At 44.7% G+C, this 23,269-nt stretch overlaps 1 protein-coding gene across 2 annotated transcripts; it reads right to left on the minus strand.

Annotated features, from left to right (window-relative positions):
• Positions 1 to 5,451: 5,451 nt before the first annotated feature.
• On the minus strand, positions 5,452 to 21,818 carry VPS18 (VPS18 core subunit of CORVET and HOPS complexes). 2 transcript variants are annotated; one of them, XM_075754485.1, is made up of 5 exons: positions 21,638 to 21,818; positions 12,739 to 12,880; positions 12,467 to 12,558; positions 9,859 to 11,729; positions 5,452 to 9,132 (listed from the first exon to the last, which is right to left on the minus strand). In XM_075754485.1, the coding sequence occupies exons 1-5, from the start codon at positions 21,726 to 21,728 to the stop codon at positions 8,404 to 8,406; spliced, it is 2,925 nt and encodes a 974-aa protein (XP_075610600.1). In that variant the 5' UTR covers positions 21,729 to 21,818; the 3' UTR covers positions 5,452 to 8,403. The 2 variants fall into 2 exon arrangements, with proteins under 2 accessions (XP_075610600.1, XP_075610601.1); XM_075754486.1 differs by having other exon boundaries at positions 9,859 to 11,478; positions 21,638 to 21,809.
• Between the last annotated feature and the right edge of the window lie 1,451 nt (positions 21,819 to 23,269).

A 23,269-nucleotide genomic window follows, 5' to 3' on the forward strand; every position in this document is an offset into this window, starting at 1 on the left:
TGAAGTTGAGCCCGGGAAGATGGGAGGGGTGGGGGGAGGTGTTTTAAGATTTGGTTTTATTTCTCATTCCTCTACTCTGTTTTGCTTAGTAATAAATTAGATGAATTCCCTCTCTAAGTTCAGTCTGTTTTGCTCGTGAGGATAATTAGTGAGTGATCTCTCCCTGTCCTTATCCTGACACACAAGCTTTTCGTTGTACTTTTTCTCCCCTGTCTAGAGAAGGAGAGGAGTGATAGAGCAGCTCTGGTGGGCACCTGGCCTCCAGCCTGGGTCAACCCACCACATTATCTTAATTTCTTTGTTATTTTTCCGGCTTAGTGGCAGGGAGTTTCACAGTTCACCCCCTATGAACCCTTCCTATATTTTATATTTATGCCAGAATCAAACAGTTCTTTGCTAAAGCACTGAGCAGAGAAGGTGAAAGAAGTGAGTGGGACACACAGGTGGCTGCTGAGCTGGTGCCTGTCCCAGCAGACAGCAGAATGAGTAAAAGAAGGTACAGCGTAGCAGGCATCAAAAAGAAATGGCTCCACCATCACTGTTGATTCATAAGGAGGCAGTGAGCTCCAGAAATGTTCTGACTTCTAAAGAACAGGATAAGAAGAGAGCACTTTGAACTTCTGCGCAAGGCCCTACCTATAGATTTTGGTTGACTTATGGAGAGCATTCAGTAAGCTTGCTCTGGCCTAACATTATGCAGATGTGCTGAAGGACCGACAGTAATACCTATGTTGTGTGCAGAAATTCTTCCTACTTCCTCAGTTCAACTTAAGTTCAGCCTGAACTTTCCAAATTGTTGATTTTCTTCCGAGCATAATTCAGGGCAGGACAAGATGCCTGGCAGGCAAATAATCCACACCTTTACTTCTGGCTCAGGCACCACAGCATCAATAGACTAACTCCCTGTAACTCAAAGCTGTGCAAATGCAGCACTGACTCACTCAATTCCATGAAGTTACCACTTTAGGTACCTCTCCGTAAGGATACAAGGGCTACTCAAGATTCTTCTGAAAACTCCCTACTGCTTCTATAACCATGGTGAAGAGAAAAACAGCTTTCAGGGAGCAAACTCTGCTTCTACACCAGCAAAGAAACTATTGCCAGAGTCTAGGCTTGCTGACTGCTGAATACTGCTATATGTTGTTCCACTCCAGTCTCCTAAAACTGGCTGCATGTACAAATGTTAGTTAGATCAAGGATCACAAGGCTGACAACAAATTTGAGAAGATGCTACTTATAAACAGCACAGTCCACATTAACCGATTTGCACCCACTCAAACTCACAGAAGAGGATATTTCTGTCTTTCACGTGTTCCTTCAGAAATCCGAGCTGAAAGAAGTAAAAAAATGTTACTTCACAGTTTATACTTACTTTCTCACTACAAATTTTCAACAGAATGAGAACAAACTCTGGCTTATCATGGAATGGGTTTCGGTATGTTCTGCTTTCATTAGATGTTTCCTGTACTGAAGTATTTTTTGCTTTGGAAACCTTGCCACTGCAAGTCTTTGAAGCACATACTAAGGATTACCATAAGCAACCTTCCAGAAGAACATACCAGAAAGATGACATGGTCCTAGTCATTCCAATCTCATTAACTGGGCAAGCAGGCAAGTGTTTGAAACAGACTGCAGAACATAAGGAAGTGCTTTTCTCCCAAAAAAGGCTGCTCAGCAGAATGAAACACAAATGCAGATGTTGCTCTGAGACAGTCATGCTGTGTCACACAGGCAAGTATTAAACAAAGAACTGGGACATCTAGGAGAGTAAGCCTCAACTCTCGGTTTCCTCCTCACCCAGCAAAATTCTCCTCAGTCCTTTCAAGCAGCATAAGCTGATCTAAGTTTATGGCCCTCTTATCAAGGATGGCAACATATGGTTCAGCTACATATGGAATATTATTTTATTTAGATCAGCTATACATATTATCATCTTTATAGCTACTATGAGAAACAGTGGACAACAGCTATTTTGCTAGAACCATGTTAATTAGCCCAAAGACCAACAATTTTTGACTACCCGTACCTTCACAGGCTCTTAACAGAGAATAAGTATCTTGCTCTTGTGGTGAAAAACACGCAGCGGCCATTACAACCAGCCAGGGCAGCTACTAATTGTCATGTAGAGTCTGGAGAGAAAAGCCCTAAAAAACTAATACAGCAGCCTTCGTGTTCCTCTTTGTCAGTGACATTCCTAATTCATCCAAAGACACTGGCTCAATATACACACCCTTGTGTGTGAAAAGGGGATTAGAGCTGAAACATTAGAGATGAAAACACACCAAATCTACTCTCAGAGAAAACCACATTGTGCATGTTGTTTTTAATCAATGTGGGAAAATAAAAGAGAATCTATAGATAGGAACAACTTTATTAGCTCAGTTCCACAGTAATCATTTATTTACCAGAAAATCTATTCAGTATATACACACAGAGAGATGAAAAAAAGACTGTTGAATAACTGACTAATTGGAAAAAACACAGATGTATACTTAAGCGGAGTCCAGCAACCTCCAAGTTCAGGCTGTGTTCCAAAGATCATGTCCCATGTCAAGTGACCAGCACTTGGATTTTGAGTGCATGAAGCGGAGAATACCTGCTTTTGGATACCAAACCAGTTGTTCAATCCTTTTCATATAAGCCACCAGCTACAATGCACCATTCAATATGGAGCATGAAAGGAGAGGTGGGCTACGGTTCAGCTTCTCCTGAACACTTCCATTGCAAAAACCTCTACCAGTATCAGTCGCAGTCACAGATGAAGCAAACAAACTACGTGTTAAACAGACAAAAGGCTAGATCAAATCCTCTTCTGAAGACAACCCAGCCTACAGCCAACATGGCAGCGTAGCAGGAATGTATGAACCCCTGAAAAGTAGGGAAGTGCCAAAATCACTACCTGACACACATCAGGTACAGCCTGTACCCTTATAATACAAGGGTATTTGTGTGGTGTTTGGAAGCATATGATGGAAATCTCTGTGCAGTGAGACAGCTTCATGATGTACAGACACATCAGCTGTCCTTATTTCCACATCAACCAAGCTCTGCAGATCAAGTGCTGAATTAAAACAGCTCTACAACCATCATCATAGGGGCTGTGAAGCACTGTAGCAAGTCTGAACCCAATACCGACTTGCTGCAAGTTGGAAACTGTCCTCTGCTGAGTTGCTCCACAATTAAAAAAAAAAAAAAAAAAAAAAAAGAGACTGTAGGATCAGTTATAGCTGTATTTGTAACCTTAGAGTGCTCCTGTAGCTTCCTTGTTCCTAAGCAACCAGTCTGACTCAAACGAGCTGCCTCCAATACCTCTGGCCATTGCAGAGAGGAAACACCCAAGCCCCTTTTTCTCTCCATCCCAACCAGTTTCAACAGGTAGATCTAACAAGTTTGTTTAATCTTTTTCCCCTCCTTCCACCTGAAAGCAGTGGCAGGCCAGGGTTGCTTTAAAGCTCACACCCCAAATAAGTAGCCTGATACCTTTCCATGAGATCTGGGAGTGAAAAAATCCAAACGCTGAGTTAAAGGGTTTGTCCAAAATCACAGTAAGGGCATGAAGCTCAAATCCTAGAGGGCTCAAAAGGTATAAAGTCTGGACTGGGCATGATCAGAGACAGCAGATAGTTTAGGAGCTGAACCCATACACAACCCACTGCAAATTTCAGGCACTACTATTAAGTTCCATTTTCAAGCCCTAAGCTCTTCAATTTTACCAAAATTTCTATTCCAAAGGAAACAGAGCTTTTTCTTTTTCAGCACCTCAGTGTGAAAAGTACAGATCCGGCAATATCGCAGTTCCACTGGGGAAGCCTCTCTGAAGTCAGATACATAAAAGTTCAGCCAAATTATTTTACAGAAACCAAAACTTGGCAGACTTGGCAGTGTTAGGTTTATGATTGCATTCAATGATCTCAAAGGTCTTTTCCAACTTAAATGATTCTCTGATTCCCTCTCCTTTCTAGGGGATCCCTTCCTCCATGTACAAAAAGGATAGGAGATTCTGGGCAGCCTCTCTTTGCTGTAAGGATGCTGTAAGATTCTCTCATAAACACTATACGTATCACAGTGAATCACATGGTACTCCATCTATTCTGGAGACAAATACTTAATCCATCTGAATAAAAATAATAATAATTAAAAAATCCAAGATTCCATAAGTCGTGTATATTTCAAACCTCAAATTTCAGCTCAGCACACTTGTTGCAAGGAAAAGGCCCATTTTCAGTCTATCTTCCCACAGCTCAGTACAGGGCTGTTGGATGAAGTGATGCAAGGCACAACAGACTTCCCATCAATTTCCACTAGAAGCTAAGTATTTGCACTTGTAAACAGACAGTCTATATGCTGATAGTGACAGAGCAGCAGTGAATGGGAACTACCCATTCCAAGAACTACATGCTAATACATGACTACAGACTGAGTCAAACTAACATCTAATTTTTATGAGTACAAGATGTTCCTACACCCACTTACCCCTTTATTTGGATTATGACCTCCACAACTCAGAGCCAAAAGGAAACACATTAACTTCTCTGTTCATGCCAGTCAGTGTGCAGTATTATATCACAAACCCAGCTTTACTGGGGCTTTTAACCAAACACACTAGACGTGGACTCAGGCAACTAAGGAGCTGGCTCACGCTCACTTCTACCATCTCTGCTACTGGGACTCAAGCCCAACAGATACAGCAACTCCAAGCCCAGGGATGATCTCTCTACAGTTTATTAAATCAGCTAGGTCTCAGGGAACTTACACTACACTGCAATTAAACAAAAGAGGACTGATACTCATTTGTTGAGAGAATAAATCCAGCCTTTGATGTTCAAAAGCTGAAAAATGGTGATCTGTGAATTGAAATTTCCTTTTAGTTAATGACAATTTTTTTAGCATCTTTGCCTCTAATAACTACCTTACAGGTCTGTCTCCCCCGCCCCCACAAGGCACTGGGAACCTGCTTCAGTTCCTCACCGTTTTGCACCATTCTTTCTCATGCTACACACCACATCTCTGCAGCAAACCTCAGTATTTAAATGGACAGCGGTGACATCTAGTGGCTTGTTAAGAACTTGCTGTCCTAAATTTCCAGCCCACTCATTTATTCTTAAGAGACAAAACACACAGCTCTCAGCGCTTCAGTTAGCTGCTTCTGACTACACAGACCAACAGCAAGGGCATCTGAAATTCTCTACAAACTGTTCCGTAACACACACTCACCCGTTGTCTCCCCCAAGTCACAGCATTTCCCCAATCCCTTGTTTGAAGCCTAGGAGAGGCGAGGTAGTAGGCACATGTTTGCTTTAGGCCTTGCCTGCACAACTCAATTTCTATTTAGCTACAGACACTTGTTCTAGTTACAGAGGGCTGGGGCTCCCACTCACCCTTTTGGTTATGCTGCATTGAACTCAGTGGCAGAGGTTATTCACACAGACAAGGACAAGGCCCAAGGCCACATCATTTGTAACAGCTAGTACACAGTTCATTCACAGCTAAAAAAACATACAAAGGACTGTGATTTCTAAAATGTAACTGTGCTGAAATTACAAGGAGAAAAGATAAGAATGCTATTCTGAAAGCAAAGAGGAAGAGATCTTGCAGATTAGATTTATGGGAGAAGAGTAAGCAGTCCACTTCCCTCCAGCCCCCTCTTACCTTTTTTTACTGAGCAATACTGAAAACTGCCAAGAAGCACAGGTGAGTGGTTACTGAAACTTTTGAAGCATGTGACAGTGTAAGGAAACTTCAGAAGATACCTTTATGTAGCTTCCTGCACTACTGACACTAGTCATTTAATCACTGCTGGAATCTATGCAAGCATTAAACATTCTCTACACCCTTGACAGCAAATGACCTAAAAGATTTTTCAGTTAACAATAGTGAGGAAGCATGAGATTTGTGGTGTACGTATCTGGTGCACAAGCCTACAACCCTCAGAGAACGTTGCACACTAGTCATTTAAAAACAAAGCAAAACAACCTAGTTCTAGTTTTGTTAACTGAGACATATTAATACCTAAGACTGGAATCAGTAGGTTATTGAGGTGCCTTCCCCTACCACCCCATCTCAGGCAGACTTGAGGGTTTTTATTGACTTGCTGTGCCTCAGTTCCCATGGGCACATGCTTCTTCCAATATCATGGATGAGCACATCTCCCTGGAATGGCCTATAAGCAAATAATACTGCTAATCTTCAGAGCTCAATAGAAACATTTACTGATGCGACTGTTTTGTAGCACTAATAAAAAAAGAATGGAGGACTGTAACAGTTCTAATATACCAGGAAAGCATCCTGTAAAAACCCAAAAGTAAAGAGATGGAACAAGTATTAAGAAAGTCTCAAATGAAAATAAATAACTTGAAATTACTCCCTATCAGAATGAGCTGCTGCTCATGTTTCTGCTGAAGGGCAGAAAAACTGCCACTTGCCTTTGGTTTGGATGGGGGGGCTACTGTTGCTTTATAATGACATATACAACCTTAAATATCACACTGCTTACATGAAAATATGATGATTCAGGAGTGGTCAGTTATAAAAGGTTTAATGCTGAACTTCAAAGACATCATATTTAGTTTTCATCACAAATTCTTCTGGCAGACCCATCAACTTATTCAAAGCAAAAGACTATCCAGAGCCAAAGAAAACTAGAGTATGTGGGGTTTCTGAACCACTGCTCAACGGAACCACCAAAACAATGGTCTCTGAAAAGCCAACAAACACTACCAGGTGGCAATGAGACTGCCTATCCCATGGCTCCAAGGAAAAGAGGATTTTAAAACTCCAGGTCTTCCTACTGTCAGCTCTGATTTTTATTACTCATGTCATTTTACACTGATAAAATGAATTCATTTCAGGCTGAAGCTCCCAACAAAAGCATGGATGTTCTTCTGGAGCTCTGAACAGTTATCAAAATTCTTACGTCAGCTCCTTGAAGAAACCAATGTATGTTCTCTTTCAGTGATGCGAAGACCCATTTCTACAACCCTACAAACAGGGTAAGTGACTAGCAGATTGAGACAGGTGCTCAAGACAAGCACATATGTTCACGTGAAACCTCAGAAGACGTTCTTCAGAAAACAGTACTTTCTCTTGCCTTAATTACACGAATCATAATTTTTCATTTAAATCATTCCATTCTTCTGCCAATTACTACCTTTATGATTCAGCCCAAAACAGCAGAACTTCATTAAAATTTTAGTTTCTTCAAAAATAAAACAAGGAACCCTGGCTAAGTTGCTAAATAAAATGTTTTGATCCCTCACCCACAATGTAGTGATCGCCACCTTCTGGGAAGAATTTTCCAAGTCAGAGCAACAGACAGAAGCATTGACCTGCAGCCATCTCCAGAAACTATCAAATACTGTCAGGAAGGCAAAAGACCGCCTAGTCACAAGGTACTGGCTTCACATGACAAAGCAAATTTCACACCAATAGAACTTCTCTGTAGTCTACCCCTGAGGGAAGCTATGACTGGATCTCCAGTCCAGTGCTCAAGTGCAGCTTGAAGAGGACCAGAGCAGGACAATACAACGAGCTGTGTTCCTGCTTGCAGAGTATCTGTTGAAACCTTACTACTGCATACATCAATTTTATTTTGGGGTGAAGACAAAGCCAAGACCCACTATACAAAGACAGTCATAGTAGAAATAGAGAGAGGATGGAAGGGGTGAACAGGCTAGGAAGTATTGCCAGAAACAGTACCTAGAGAAAATTCAAATGTATGGGCTTGCCCATAAAGCTTGGGGGGGGGAAAGAATTATACACCTTGAATTGCAGGCAAATGACTTGAGTGTATTATGAGACACTCCTGCTTGAGAATTATACACATTCTTGTATTACATTGTGTAGAAACATGTATTTGTGTAGCACGATGTTTACAAAATACATATGCAAGACCGTTTGTCCTTTCATGTTCTTTCCATGTACGTGGTTATAGACTCTCAGCAAAAAGGAAATGGAAGGCAATTCTACTTTCAAAGTGATGAATGAAGGCTAGACTGCTTAGCGTTCTTCACTACCTTTCCCTTTAAGCTTGTCTTCACCAAAACAAATACCATACAACAGGGAAGACAAATCACAGGCTGTTCCCAATTCCTTCTGGACAACAAGGCACTCCATTAGCTTCACACCGAGAACCTCAGAAGAACTGCAAGCAGCAAACACCTGCTAATATATTCCAGTAGGTTAGCTTTAACTATTGTTCAAGTTCTTAAGACAGCCATAGCTATCTCTCCCCATTTTTCAAGACTAGATCACTGTAATCCTGAAAACATGACCACACTACTCTTTCCTTAGTGTTCCACAGAAGCCACTGTGTTCCTGCTTCTGGAGGCTATGTTCCCACCACAGAAGCTTCACAAGTTGTGAATAAAACCTCTCTGGTGCATTGACAGTTGCAGATTTGGAAAACTACAGCCAGCTTTGCATCTCCTCTTCATACTTTTGGGGATCAATAAAAGGCTTGTCAATGGACCGGATCATCAGCTCACCACAGTACACACATTCAGCTGCCACAATATCATCAATGTCAGCTTTGATCTGTTCCCGGCTCTGCTGCCCCTTCCCCAAACTAATGGTGTCTGCGTCCTTGGGACGATGGTGGGTCTTGGAAGGCTGACTGGTAGCTGCCAGCTTCTTCTGCAGATCTTCAAGTTTTGCCTGCTTATAGGCAGGAAGGTTTGGGAAAACTGCTTGGAGGAGACAGTCATAGTGAAACATGTGACCACACAGGAAAAGGTAAAAAGGGCGGTTTAGAAGTGGAAAGTCACATGCAGCACATTTTTCCTGAGGCTCCACAGAGCCATACTTATTTCTCATTTCCTGGATGTCCTCTCGGATCCTCTTGGCACTCTGCGTGGCTTCCTCCATCTCCCTTTTCAGCTCCTCAATGTGCTTGTTGTAGTCCTCCAGGGAGTTACAGATTGCTTCCTTGAAATGGTCAATAGTGACGAAGTCTGGAAAGAATGGCAGGACGTCTTCAATCTTCAGCAGGGCACAGCTGGAGAGGCAGGCCATTGCCTTCTTGACATCCTTCTCTTCCTGAACAACATGGCGAGCAATCTTCAACCAGAGCTTCTTCCGGAGTTCCTCATCATCTTCAGGGAGATCTGCACAGGACTTGGCAAGATCAACATCCACCTAGAAGTTGGACAGAAAAGGAAACCGAGTTAAGCTTCCTTCTTCAACTTCAAACTCTGCTGTCCGTTATAGGAGGCATTAATAGAAAACTTCTATTGCTGTCTCATTGCCTAGAGCTGCACTACTGGCCTGCTCATTGTTTACACGTCAAATACCTCTCCTCTCCACCAGTATTCCTCCCTGAAGGTTTACTTGCTACCCAGCAAAGAACAACAAAGCCCAGCACTACAATAAGGGTAAATCCATGTTACAGCATCTTTGCTGGCCATACATTTCAGCAAAGACACAGCAATGCTAATAGAAAAAAATCCAACATCTCCCTGAAGGTCAGACTAAGCTGACAAAGGCATTCTTCTGTGATAATTATCACAGCTAGGAATAGGAAGTAATTAGAATCCTGAACAATAGCTGTACAAGTCTTGCATAAATGCAGGTAAGTTAAAGGTATTTTATGTTAGGGACTGAGCTTTGGACGGACAGTACTCCCCCTCGTACTTTCCATGCCTCTACCCTCACTTATGGCTTGCCACAGTCAGCTGTCTACTTAAAACAATTGTGAAAGCACGGAAGTATGTTAACAGAGACAGGTCTTTCTTCCTAGACTTAGCTGCACAGCTCCTATACTGATGAGTCTGTCCAGTTCCTCTCAATGCTTGGTTGTTCAAGGTAACTTGAACAAACTACATTCCTATATATCATAGCATTCGTGCACAGACACACACATACCTGTAAGGCAAGATCCACAGCCTCCTCATATAATTCCATCACTTTGTAAATATGGACACATGCATGGTGATGCCCATGCTCTGCACACAGGCGCAATGCATATTTCAGGTCATAGTGGATCCTGTTTGGGTTGGTTCCTGCTTGCTCCAGGTATGAAAGCAGTGAGTCCGGCCGACACAAAGCGTAAAGAGACAACAGGTAGTTGTGAATGGCTTGCTGGGTTTCCTCCAGCTGATAGACACAGAACTCCATATATCTAATGGCTTCATTGATCTGCTGGGTGCTGGCACTCTGGCTATAGTTAACAAGGGCTGGAATGAGGTTCCTGGCATCCAATCTAGAACCCATAGAAATCCAAGCATCAACTACCTTCTTGGGAATATGCTGGATGAGGACTGGAGAGAACTTGTAGAACAGCTTCTCATCTCTGTGTCTGGACAGCACATTTAGAGCTTCATCATATTCATCATGCTGGCAGTGGTGAGCTACTACGCGCTCATAGTCCTGCATGATGACTGCAAAGTAGACCATGTGTTCTGTGTCCCCATGGCTTGCCAACAGCTCATATATAGATGCACGGTTATTGAACAGACAGTCTTTGTTTTTAGGGCTGCTCAGGAAGGTGCGAAACTTCTCCCGTGTATCTAAATAGAGATTTCTCTGTGAGGGATCTCCTTCTAAAATACCTAGCCAGTTCAGGTACAGCTCCGTTAACCACGTGGTCAGTAAAGTAGTCTGTGTCTTCTCAGAAGGCTTTAGGTTGCTTAGCTTCTTAATCAGAAACTCCATCAGGGCCTCTTCCTGCTTGGCTTCAATGAACTTAAGGGCAATTTCCTCAAAGTAGTTCTGGGTCAGCGCGTAACATTTGGCACTGTCTATATACCTCTTGTTTTGGAAGCAGTGTTCTGCCTCTTTTGCAAGCACAATATCTAGGCACTCTGGACGGTCTTTACAATACTCTTTGGCTAAATCAAATTTGTTCATATTCATATACATCTTCCACACATCTCTAGATTCCCGCTGGACGTGGTAGCGGAACACTACTTTCTCAGTGTGGATCCATATCTGCTGGACTGTGGGATCTTTGATCATGCGTGTCAATAAGCCAAACTTCTCCAGGAACAGATCCTGAAAAACAACCTGCCCATTCAGAGTGCATACAGCCTTCACCCGATCAGGCAACAGCAACAGGAAGTGGAACTGGGTAAGTACAATGGATATTGGCTTGTTCACAGTTATGTCAATATCAGAAGGATAAACCCAGACCTGTTCATCACTCAAAATTGAATCAGGATGGCTATAATCCAATGTACCATATAAAACACCATTTCCCATCATCCAGGCAAAGGAACGTGGGTTGGAGCGCAGTTTTGGGGTGTAAAAGGCTATCTCACTGAAACCAAAGCTGGCCGGAAACTCCCGGAAGCTGGGCAAATGGTCAGCATGCATAGCAAATATGGAGCTGAAGCCTTGCTGCTCTGTCCCTTCAGGCACTTTGCCAACAAACTGGAAGAGTCTCTTTCGAGTGGTAGCTATAATAAAAAATTTCCCTTCTATCCCCCGTTCAATCTCCAAGCAGCACACTGGGGCAGGTCCCGATTCCTCCTCCAGCGTGTAGACCTGTCGGAAGTACTGGTCAGGATTAGTGCTGAAGAGGCTTCCCTCACTGACAGAGATTTCAGCCTCATAGATCTGCCCCTGGGCTGTCCCCACTAGGATGGGCCCAGTGTTGGTCTCTGAACCAAGAAATTTGTTCCAGCCCACACTTTCAATCAAGTGGCCTTTCCAGCGGGAGAGTGCTCGCACTTTCTGAACACTTCTGTTCAAGTAAAGGCATTCACTGGTGTTCAGAGCAATCAGGAGATGAGAGCCTGCCAACAGGAGAGGGGTATGGGAAGGAGAAGGAGAGAACAAATTAAGACTGTGCCTAAGCAAGCCAAATTCCTGAGGCTTCTAATCCTCACATTTGATAAGCTCCGATATCAACATACTTAATTCAAGACTTTCCCAGGCATTCATAGGAATGTGGGGGATTTCCATGCTGGATCAGAACAGCAGTCCATATGTTGCAAACTTAAATCACTAGTCCCAGATGCTTCAGTGAGAAGGTATTCTTCCATTTCAATAAGTGTTCTAAGGACAAACAGTTCCCAGAATTGTCTCCTATCCCTGGCAGATGGTGACAGATATGAGCATCTCTTTCCAAACTTTTGGTTTTTTTAAAAAATCAGTCAAGGCTACAACGAGCTGCAGATGTTTTACAGTCCTTTTTAAAAATTCTTATATAAACACATACAGCACAGGGTGTCTGCAGAGATTTCCTTTTATTGGTTTTAGCAGCCTTGCTCAGAACAGCCTAATTGCATGTGTTCACTTCAGAGAGTTCAAAAGCAACAACATACACAGAACAAGCCAGTGTTTTTCTAATAGCACAGCGGCAAATCAGAGGGCAGGGCCCCTGGGCAATGGAGTCCTGCCCACAGAAGAATCACCTGTTCTCCTTATTTACAGCACAGAAAGAGAACTCCTTCACCAGTGCTTGTTATGCACATTCAATTGCATCTGCTGCCAACCACTGTCTGTAAATATACATAGTTCACTGCCTCACCTGTGTGGTCCAAAAACATCTTGTAGACTTTGGCTTCATCTTTGCGTCCCAGCTCTACCTGATTAGGTTCATCTGGCTTCCCAAGATCAATCCTGCAAAGAAACCATGAAAGCATGCTTTCAACAAAAGTTCACATAGGCATAATTGTTTACTGTTTTCCATATTGGGTTCATGGCTTCTTATTCAGTGTGTAATTTTAAGTTCTCTAGCAACTTAAGAAAACAAAAGGCAGGGGAAAACAGGCAATAACTTCAGGTCTCTGGCAGCATTACCTGAGAAGGGTGTCTTTGCCAAGGCTCATACAGAGCTGGTTAGAGGAGACCACTAAGCTGTTAATTTTCTCTGGAGGAGCAAAATCAATCCTTTGCTTGTTAAATATTGGTGTTTCCTTCTCCAGTCGTGCATTCACATATCCTGGAGAAAGAATATGAACACTTGAAAACAAAACAAGACAAAAACCCACAAAAACCACCCCACACTACATTATAATCTAACCTAGAAGACTAGAAGGATCATTGCCTGCTCTGATTTTTACTGAAAAGGGAGTGTGCTCCTTGGAGCATGAACATAGAGAGCAGCACTCATGTAGATATGGGTAACAGGAAAGAAAAGCAGTAACATGCTTTGCTGTCTTGTCACAAGCATTAATTTGAAAGCACACAGAATTCCAGGGGAAGCCACAATACTGTCACATAAACTGCATAAAAAGCTGAAAATGAGAGTAGAATCACAAAGTCATTTGTTTTCCTTGGTTGACAGTTTATTTGTTCAAGACAGGAAAGAATGGCTGGTATTACATAAGACACAAAGAGGGCTCTGGTTTGACACTCCCATACAAGCTACCCAAGAGACCACTGTGGCATTAATTGAAATATTTTTCTCTCTTATTCCATGTTGGAATTGAATGAGCTACCATACTTGACATCCATCATTCACAAGCTACAGTTATTTTAAAAGTCATGTTGGGGTTTTTTGTATCCACATAGTAGACTTCATCATAGAGAGAAGTCTGTTGGATTATTTGCTGCATGGAACACAGCTGGAGGTCACAATGATGCTTTTACCGTAACCCTGTTTACCAACTGCAACACTATCCTAACTGTAACTTTCTAGTTGTGCTGGAAGGCACGTGAACTACTTATTGGAGTCAAAACAATAACCAAGACCCGAATCAATGCTCCAATCTTGGCATAAATTGCTTCCTGAGTCAAAACCCATTCAGACTTGTCTACTGTTTCATGGGAAATCCCAAGATGGAGCCAGACTAACCTAATCCTCAGATCCTTTCAAAACCATGCCCCAATTCTAAGAAATACCCAATTAAGTTAAGGTTAGAGTTAAGGGTTAAAGTTTGACAAGACACGGCCACCTTACAGGACACATGCTATGTCTGAAGCCCAACCAAGCAAACCTGTCAAATCAATGAACTGAAAACAGGACTGTGTACAACCAGAGCAAGTTAGCTCATGCAACTTATTAAGTATTCAGCTTTTCAGTTTAGTCCCAACCAGCTTGGGAAACGTAGCATCCATAGGAAGGTCTGTTGAGGGATGACTTATGAAGGAGACGTAAGGTCTGACTTGAGGGAAGTGACATACTTCTGCAGAAATATGCGAATAAATAAATAAAACTTAGAAACCTATTGCTTTAAAAACTCTTATGATCTTCAATGCAGACAGGCAAAACACAAGATGCAGTGCACAGAGAAGCAGCATTTAGCTTTCACTGAAGATGGGTAGACCTCTGCACCCAAAACCACAGGACTTGCAGAGACCATAACATTCTATTCCTACATGAGGATAGCACTCTTTATGGCCTTCCTGTGAGGAAGCAAAAAACTACAAAACAGCTCAGGTATCATAGAATTGTTCAGGTTGGAAAGGACCTTTAAGATCATCAAGTCCAACCATTAACCTAGCACTGCCAACTCCACCGCTAAATCATGTCCCTTAGCACCATATCTACACATCTTCTAAATACCTCCAGGGATGGTGACTCAACTGCTTCCCTGGGCAGCCTGTTCCAATTCTTGACAACCCTTTCAGTGAAGACATTTTTCCTAATATCCAATCCAAACCTCCCCTGGCACAACTTGAGGCCATTTCCTCTTGTCCTATCACTTGTTACTTGGGAGAAGAGACCAACACCCACCTGGCTACAACCTTCTTTCAGGTAGTTTTAGAGAGCAATAAGGTCTCCCCTCAGCCTCCTCTTCTCCAGGCTAAACAAGCCCTGTGCCCTTAGCTGCTCCTCATAAGACTTGTGCTCTAGACCCTTCACCAGCTTCATTGCTCTTCTTTGGACACGCTCCAGCACCTCAATGTCTTTCTTGTAGTGAGGGGCCCAAAACTGAACACAGCACTCGAGGTGCAGCCTCACCAGTGCCGACTACAGGGGGACGATCCCTTCCCTAGTTCTGCTGGTCACACTATTTCTGATACAAGCCAGGATGCTGTTGGCTGCCTTGGCCACCTGGGCACACTGCTGGCTCATATTCAGCCGGCTGTCGACCAACACCCCCAGGTCTTTTTCCACCAGGCAGCTTTCCAGCCACTCTTCCCCGAGCCTGCTGCGTTGCATGGGGTTGTTGTGACCCAAGCGCAGGACTCAGCACTGAGCCTTGTTGAACCTCATACAGCTGGCCTCAGCCCATCGATCCAGCCTGTCCAGAGCCCTCTGTAGCACCTTCTTACCCTCAAGCAGATCAACACTCCTGCCCAGCTTGGTGGTGTCTGCAAACTTACTGAGGGTGCACTCAATTCCCTTGACAAGATCATTGATAAAGATATTAAAGAGAACTGGCCCCAATACTGAGCCCTGAGGAACACCACTTGTGACAAGCTGCCAGCTGGATGTAACTCCATCTACCACAACTCTTTGGGCCCGGCCATCCAGTCAGCTTTTTATCCAGCAAAGAGTATGCCTGTCCAAGTGTGTTGGTTTTGCGTGGCAAGGTTTTGGTAGTGGGGGGGCTACAGGGGTGGCTTCTGTGAGAAGCTGCTAGAAGCTTCCCCTGTGTCTGATGATAGAGCCAATGCCAGCCAGCTACAAGACGGACCCGCCGCTGGCCAAGGCCAAGCCAATCAGCGCCTCTGTGATAACATATTTAAGAAAGACAAAAACAGTTAGAGAGCGCTTTTGCAGCCAGAGAGAGGAGTGAGAAGATGTAAGAACATCTGCAGACACCAAGGTCAGTGAAGAAGGAGGGGGAGGAGGTGCTCCAGGCGCCGGAGCAAGATTCCCCTGCAGCCCATGGTGAAGCAGGCTGTCCCCCTGCAGCCCATGGAGGGAGGATGAGGGGGTGTAGAGATTCCACCTGCAGCCTGTGGAGGACCCCACGCCGGAGCAGGTGGAGACACTTGAAGGAGGCTGTGGCCAGTGGGAAGCCCACACTGGAGCAAGCTCCTGGCAGGACCTGTGGATCCGTGGAGAGAGGAGCCCACGCCAGAGCAGGTTTGCTGGCAGGACTTGTGACCCCGTGGGGGACCCACGCTGGAGCAGTTTGCTCCTGAAGGTCTGCACCCCGTGGAGGAGACTCACGTTGGAGAAGGCCGTGAAGGACTGTCTCCCGTGAGAGGGACCCCACGCTGGAGCGGGGGAACGATGAGTCCTCCCCCTGAGGATGAAGAAGCGGCAGAAACACCGCGTGATGAACTGATCGTAACCCCCACTCCCCGTCCCCCTGTGCCGCTGGGGGGGGCGGAGGTTGAAGCCGGGAGTGAAGTTGAGCCCGGGAAGATGGGAGGGGTGGGGGGAGGTGTTTTTAAGATTTGGCTTTATTTCTCATTCCTCTACTCTGTTTTGCTTAGTAATAAATAAGATGAATTCCCTCTCTAAGTTTGGTCTGTTTTGCTCGTGATGATAATTAGAGAATGATCTCTCCCTGTCCTTATCACGACCCGTAAGTTTTCTTTCATTGCACCTTTTCTCCCCTGTCTAATGAAAGAGGGCAGTGATAGAGCGGCTCTGGTGGGCACCTGGCCCTCAGCCAGGGTCAACCCATCACACCAAGCCATGAGCAGCCAGTTTCTCCAGGAGAATGCTGTGGGAAACAGTGTCAAAGGCTTTGCTAAAGTCCAGGTAGACAACATCCACAGCCTTTCCCTCATCCACTAAGTGGATCATCTTGTCATAGAAAGAGATCAGAAAAGTCAAACAGGACCTGCCTTTATAAGCCCATGCTGACTTGGCCTGATCACCTGGATGTCCTGTACGTGCCATGTGATGGCACTCAAGATGATTTGCTCCATAACCTTCCTCAGCACTGAGGTCAGATTGACAGGCCTGTAGTTCCCCAGATCCTCCTGCCAGCCCTTCTTGTAGATGGGTGTCACATTTGCTAACCTCCAGTCCACTGGGATCTCCCTGGTTGGCCAGGACTGCTGATAAACGATGGAAAGCGGCTTGGTAGGCACTTCCACCAGCTCCCTCGGTACTCTGGGGTAGATCCCATCCGGCCCCATAGACTTGTGTGTGTCTAAGTGGTGTAGCACATCACTAACCATTTCTCTTGGATTATGGGGGCTTCATTCTGCTCCTTGTTGCTGTCTTCTAGCTCAGGGGGCTGGGTACCCAAGGAACAACTGGTCTTACTATTAAAGACAGGCAAAGAAGGCATTAAGTACCTCAGCTTTTTCCTCATCCTTTGTCACTATGTTTCTCCCCACATCCAATAAAGGATGGAGATTCTCCTTAGCCCTCTTCCTGTTGCTAATGTATTTATAGAAACATTTTTATTGTCTTTTAACGGCAGTAGCCAGATTAAGTTCTAACTGGGCTTTGGCTCTTCTAATTTTCTCCCTGCATAACCTCGTGACATCCTTGTAGCCCTCCTGAGTTGCCTGCCCCTTCTTCCAAAGGCCATAAACTCTCCTTTTTTTCCTGAGTTCCAGCCAAAGCTCTCCATTCACCATCCAGGTTGGGTGTCTGCCCCACTGGCTCATCTTTTGGCACACGGGGATGGCCTGCTCCTGCACCTTTAACATTTCCTTCTTGAAGGATGTCCAGCCTTCCTGTACTCCTTTGCTCTTCAAGGACTGCCTCCCAAGGGACTCTGTCAAGCAGTCTCCTAAACAGGCCCAAGTCTGCCCTCGGGAAGTTCAAGGTAGCAGTTCTGCTGACCCCACCCACCTTACTTCAAAATCAAAAACTCTAGCATTTCCTGATCATTGTGCCCAAGATGGCCTCCAACTGTCACATCACCCATAGTCCTTCTCTGTTCATGAACAGGTCCAGTGGGGGACCCTTCCTTGTTGGCTGGCTCACCAGCTGTGTCAAGAAGTTATCTTCCACACTCTCCAGGAACCTCCTGGACTGTTTCCTCTCCACTGTGTTGTATTTCCAGCAGATGTCTGGTAAGTTGAAGTCCTCCACCAGAACAAGGGCTAGCGACCGTGAGACACCCCCAAGATGCTTATAGACTATTTTGTCTGCCTCTTCATCCTGGTTGGGTGGTCTATAACAGCATCCCACCATGATATCTGCCTTGTTGGCCTTCCCCTTGATTCTTACCCATAAACACTCAACCCTATCGCCACCATCAAGCTCTAGACAATCAAAGCACTCCCTAACGTACAGGGCTATATCACATTCCAGTGAACTGCAAAATAAGAAGGCATTCATATAAAACCAAAGCCAAGCAATGATACTCATTAGCAAAATCCTGGAACACATGTACGTCTACAAACAGATCTTATCACAAAGTTTCATCCATATCTGTCCCATGAGATAAGCCTTCCCAGTGACTGAATTTCCCATAAGCACAAAGCCTTACATAACCCTCTGACAAAATAGCAAAGGATCTCAGTGTGACCACGCTACCTCAAGCCAGAAAGCAAGACAGATTGATATTTTGCTAGGTTAACCCATTTGCTTCTCTCCACATGTGAGTGAAGGATTTCTAAAGCAAGCAGATCCATGCAACAGTTAGCCTGGACAGGAAGATTAAAAACGAAAAGAGCTATAGCAAGTTAAGGCCATTCATGGCCAATGTAGCTAACTAGGAAGGTGTAAACTTAAAGTAAAAAAGAAACCTGGAATTGTATCTCAGAATTGTATGCTTCCATCCTAAAGAGCATAGGCCTGACACTCTCTAGACTGGGAATTACAGCACCACTTCAAAGCACACTCAATAACTATAACCTCCCCCAAATTATCCTGAAAACCTCTGATTTGAGCCATGTTGCTGCTGAAAAGGCCGGCGTAATAGTGGAAAGCAGCCTGCTAACACTACAAAAATCCTTTAATTGCCTATTCCACCAATGCCTTCTCCTTGCCTCTGCCTCAAGACTAGACCAGCTGCAGGATCTTTAAAGGACTCTTGTTTTAGAGGAAAGACGCACATGCAGGAACAGACAAAGCAACCACGATCTCAGTAGGCAGCCTTTCGCTCAGAACTTTTTTTTTTTTTTTTTAACACATTGATCCACATCTTAAACATTAGCACTTATGCAAACGTGCATTCCTTCCAGCTCTTACCAGTTAAGCAAAACAGATATTCTTCATTTCAGATTAATGAACTGCAATGCCATGGCTTAAATTTGCTGGTATGAACTGCAGTTCAAAACTTGCAGACAAAACTCACAAGCTGCAGATTCATGTGATGTCCCAGCTAACCAACAAATATAACTACATATTTACATATATAAAAAGGAAGTATTACTCTGATGGGAAAAACCCACATAGCAACAGATCACCAAGTCACATTCATTTAGGCAATCCTGAAATTTTTTCAAATTGCCACCAGCCAAAACAAGAGTGACTGAGACAGCAAGGAAACCCAAACACAGGAAGAAAAGGGAACAACGACCACCTACACAGGGTAGGAAGTTTTGAGTTGGGGTGAGTTGTTTGGGATTTTTTTCTTACACAGCCATAGTTCAAGCCAGTGGGTTGGATTCCAGCATTCTGTACTCTTTAGGACTGCGTCCATTGCAATTATAACAACTGTAGGATCATCACCACTAACATAAGGATTTTACCTACAGCCCATAACAGGAGAAGGATGCACTTCTTTAGCTTACAGTACTCTATACAAAGGAGATGTCTATTTTATAACACGCATTCCTTTCAAACAGTCTGCTCCTTCATCCTGACCCCAATGTCCCTCTTTTGTTCAGGCAAGATTCTACTGCAGCATTTCCTATCCCGATTTCTGGGCAAATCTGCATTTCTCCTTAAAGCTTTTAATCTGTTCAAAGATCTAAGCTCACCAACATCAGTCAAGTCTAGTGGGTCAAAGCAGGTCTTTCCACACTGAAACTGCAGTACTCTAGGTTGGCAACAAAGTCACTGCTTGGTTACCTACACCTCTGAGAAACAGCACCTGCAGTTTAACAAGCACAGGGAACAACTAACTGAAATAGAGAAGTAAGTTTTAACCTCTTCCAGAATTTCCAACCTAACCTTTAGTTAATTTCCTGAAAGCAGTCCTACTTACTCACATCTTTTTCCAAAATCAATTTATTTAAACTTCAGATTGACCGCAACTTCTACCAGCCCAAGTTTAGTTCAAAACCATCACTTCTATCTGATTTAAGAATAAATAAAATCCTGATTAGGCTGTGCCTTTGCAATTAAGCAGTTTCCAAAGTGTCCTTTGCCAACATCAATTGTCAGCAAACAGGCAGATTTCTCAACTGTAAGACAACCATGACTGAAGACAGTGTTGCAGCCGTCAGGAAGAAAAGCTGAGTCCTTGAAAATTTATTTTTGGCAACATGGCTTGTCCCAACACTGTTTTGCACAACACCTATTCAGGACACTTATTCTGTATCTAACATTACACAACAAAATAACTATGCATGTTAAAACAAACACAGGGAACATATCTACTTCATTACCTAGACTCTGAGTAATTCTGTCTGTGTATTTACACTCAATAATATACATAGTATGACACAATTCATCAATTCTTGCCACATGTATAAACCTCACAACCTTGTTTCCCTAAAAGTTAAGAGTGGGCAACACTATATGAAGAAAAAACTTGAAAGAACGTATCCACGCATTTCCAATCCTGGTGACTCAAAAATGCCAGCTCTGCACAGCAGCTGGTACTACTACAACAATACCAGGTAGAACAGAATCCTCTCATAGCCTACATTTCCCTGCCACACTCAATAAAATGTTGTGAGGAAGCATCAAACAAGGAACAGTTATTGAATCTAATAATCCTTGAATTTATCATAGAATATACCTGCCATTTGTTTGCTTTCTCTCACAGGAAAGAAACAACTTACTGGTCATCACACTGTTACTTTACATTGATTGTACACCTCCCTGAACAGTGCAGGATACCAAAGCTTCACAGATCTTGATAGAAAAGTTTAATAATGATACAGAGTGCTTTCTTGGTAACCTTCTTCAGCAGTAACTTTGCCATCATGGCCTACGGGAAGCACTCCAAACAATGAAGCCTTTGGTAAACTGCCCCTGGGTTAGGAAACTAACCCCACACAGGTATAACGCTGCACACAGCCAGAATGCTGTGGCTGCAACAGCTGGGTTCCTCAGAGAGGAGGGGGGAAAAAATAAAAAAGGAAGCAAGCTGATGAGATGATCTCAGACAACTACCACAGCTCTGAACTGAACATTGCTGAGGTGTGGTTATAATTTGCGACTACGAAGGCATGTCACTTCACGTACACGTGTTTCGGACACACACCACTTCATGGCACAGGGGGGTATGCCCTCAGGAAGCCCTCCCACAGATAACCAGCACCTCAGTTTTGCCAAGATGACCTGCATCACCCCTGAGCTTCATCAGGAATTGAGTGTCCCCTGCATCAAAACATTTTACACAGCAAACAATAAAGAAATAAAACACAGCTGAATGTTATGCCACATACACAGCAATACTTTTTTTACTGGAAGCATTCCCCACAGCCTGACATGCCCAACTCCCCATCCCGCCCCCAGCTAATGGGCTGCCACCTCGCCTCCCCCCTCCCAGCAGGAAAATCCCCGCACACCGGCGGGCCCACTGACTGGCTAACGGTGGGAGCAGGCCTCCAGCCAGGCGGACACTGGGCCTAGTCCTCCACTTAGGGGGTGGGGGGCGAGAGGCAGCGAGCAGGACGTGCCCAGGGCCTGGCTGTAACCACAGCGCCGCGCTGCCCCCCGGGGGCCGGCCCGAGCAGAGGGGGTGCGTAGGCGCCGCCGCGCACCTACCGGAGTGCGGGATGCCTACGCTGGCACGGCTTTGCTGCACGGAGGCAGAACGGTACAAGGAATCTTCGTACTCGTCCAGGATGGAAGCCATGGCCGGCCACCGGCACCCCCAAACCCCCGCCGGCCGCTTCCGCCAAAGCTCAGCTGATCTGCGTCACGTGACCGCCCGGTGGCTCACTGCGCCTGCGCCTCGGCCCCGTCCCTCTCGCCGGCGCGCGGGGCGGGAGCCGCCTTGGGGGAAAGGGTTTTCCCGTCTCAAAATGGCGGCGGAAGGGCGTTTTGTTGTTGCTTCGCGGTTGTTACTTGTGCCTGGAGTCACAGCCCGGACCTTCGTGTCCCTAATACCCTGAAGATGGCTAATCGGCCTGTACCCTTGCTTCTGGGTCTTGGGGTGTGTGCAGACCCAGCAAGGCTTGCAGGCCCTGTATGCCTGTGCACTGGCCGTGGCTTCTACACGCTGCCGTGCTGTTGTGTGCGGCTGTGTATGTGATCGCTCACCTGGCAGTGCATCAGCATGCTTTACAGTAAACGTACCTAGTGACTGCAACCAGTAATAGGCTGGTTTTAAACACTCCTGTACAAACTCTGTGTTATGATTCTTCTGTAGCACTGCATGGTAAAATCTTGGCTTTGTTGCTAAAACAACTATTGTGGCAAAGCATATGGGGATCCATTGTAAGGCTGTGCTTGAACTGTGTTAGATCTGCTCTGCAAGTTTATCCCAGCTTTCTAGACTCGGCGTGTTGGACCCAGCTTCTGTATCACTAAGTAGCACTTCAGAGCTGGAAGTACTAAGTAATACTTTGAAGCTGTTGTTCTGATTATGCCAACAATTGCTATTTACAGCTTTACCCTCTAGATTAAATCAGCAGAATTTATAACAATGGCATTAACGAGAAGACTATTGTCATACAACACTTCTGGGTTTCATCCTATATAAAATGAATACAGATGTACATATACATATGGTATATTATATCTTATCTTCCACACTTTCTGGAAGGAACAGGGAAATACTGTCACACAGAGTACAGGACAGATTGCAGCACAGAGGGATCCATTACAAGGCAAAGGAGGTCTTCCCAAACTTCGCTTGCACGTCAGGTGGCAGTGAGGCACCACTGGTAGCCATGGCGTGTGGTTGACTTTGCACAAATGAGAAAGTTATGTCTCCTTTTTCCCTGCCCTGTTACTGAACACCTTGCTCCCATAAACTAGGGCTCCATTCTGCGTCGCTCAGCCTCAGGCCTTCTCCCCAACACTGGGCCAGACATGCAGGTCCCACGCTCGCTGGGTCCCTGGAGGCTCCCATGGCCTCCGGGGGGTCACCTCTGCCTGCTTTGCTAAAAACATGAGATTGATCTTCCTGACTCAGCCTGCCTGCAAGCACTGGCAGGAGCCGAGACCCAGCCCCAGCCTCTGCTGTTTACCCTCTTCATGTGGCAGCTCTGAGCCAAAACAACAAAACCACATTCCTTTGCTCTCCAATCGTCCTGATCATCATAAACAGCAACTGTTCTCTTTCAGCTTCTCAAAAGGTACACACAAATTACATTAGGTTTAGGGTAATGAGGTAGGAAGGGACTTCTTGGACTATCTGATCCATTCTCCCGCCCTTGTAGATACCACATC

This window comes from Balearica regulorum, chromosome 5 (assembly GCF_011004875.1).
Source record: "Balearica regulorum gibbericeps isolate bBalReg1 chromosome 5, bBalReg1.pri, whole genome shotgun sequence".
NCBI lineage: Eukaryota > Metazoa > Chordata > Aves > Gruiformes > Gruidae > Balearica > Balearica regulorum.

What these genes read in the sequence shown, in the direction of transcription:
- VPS18 (XM_075754485.1), bottom strand. Translation starts at nt 21,728, where the DNA reads ATGGCTTCCATCCTGGACGAGTACGAAGATTCCTTGTACCGTTCTGCC. An exon ending in CGTAGGCATCCCGCACTCCG is followed by an intron (nt 12,881 to 21,637) that starts GTAGGTGCGCGG and finishes TTCTTTCTCCAG; the next exon opens with GATATGTGAATGCACGACTG. An exon ending in GATGTTTTTGGACCACACAG is followed by an intron (nt 11,730 to 12,466) that starts GTGAGGCAGTGA and finishes TCCTGTTGGCAG; the next exon opens with GCTCTCATCTCCTGATTGCT.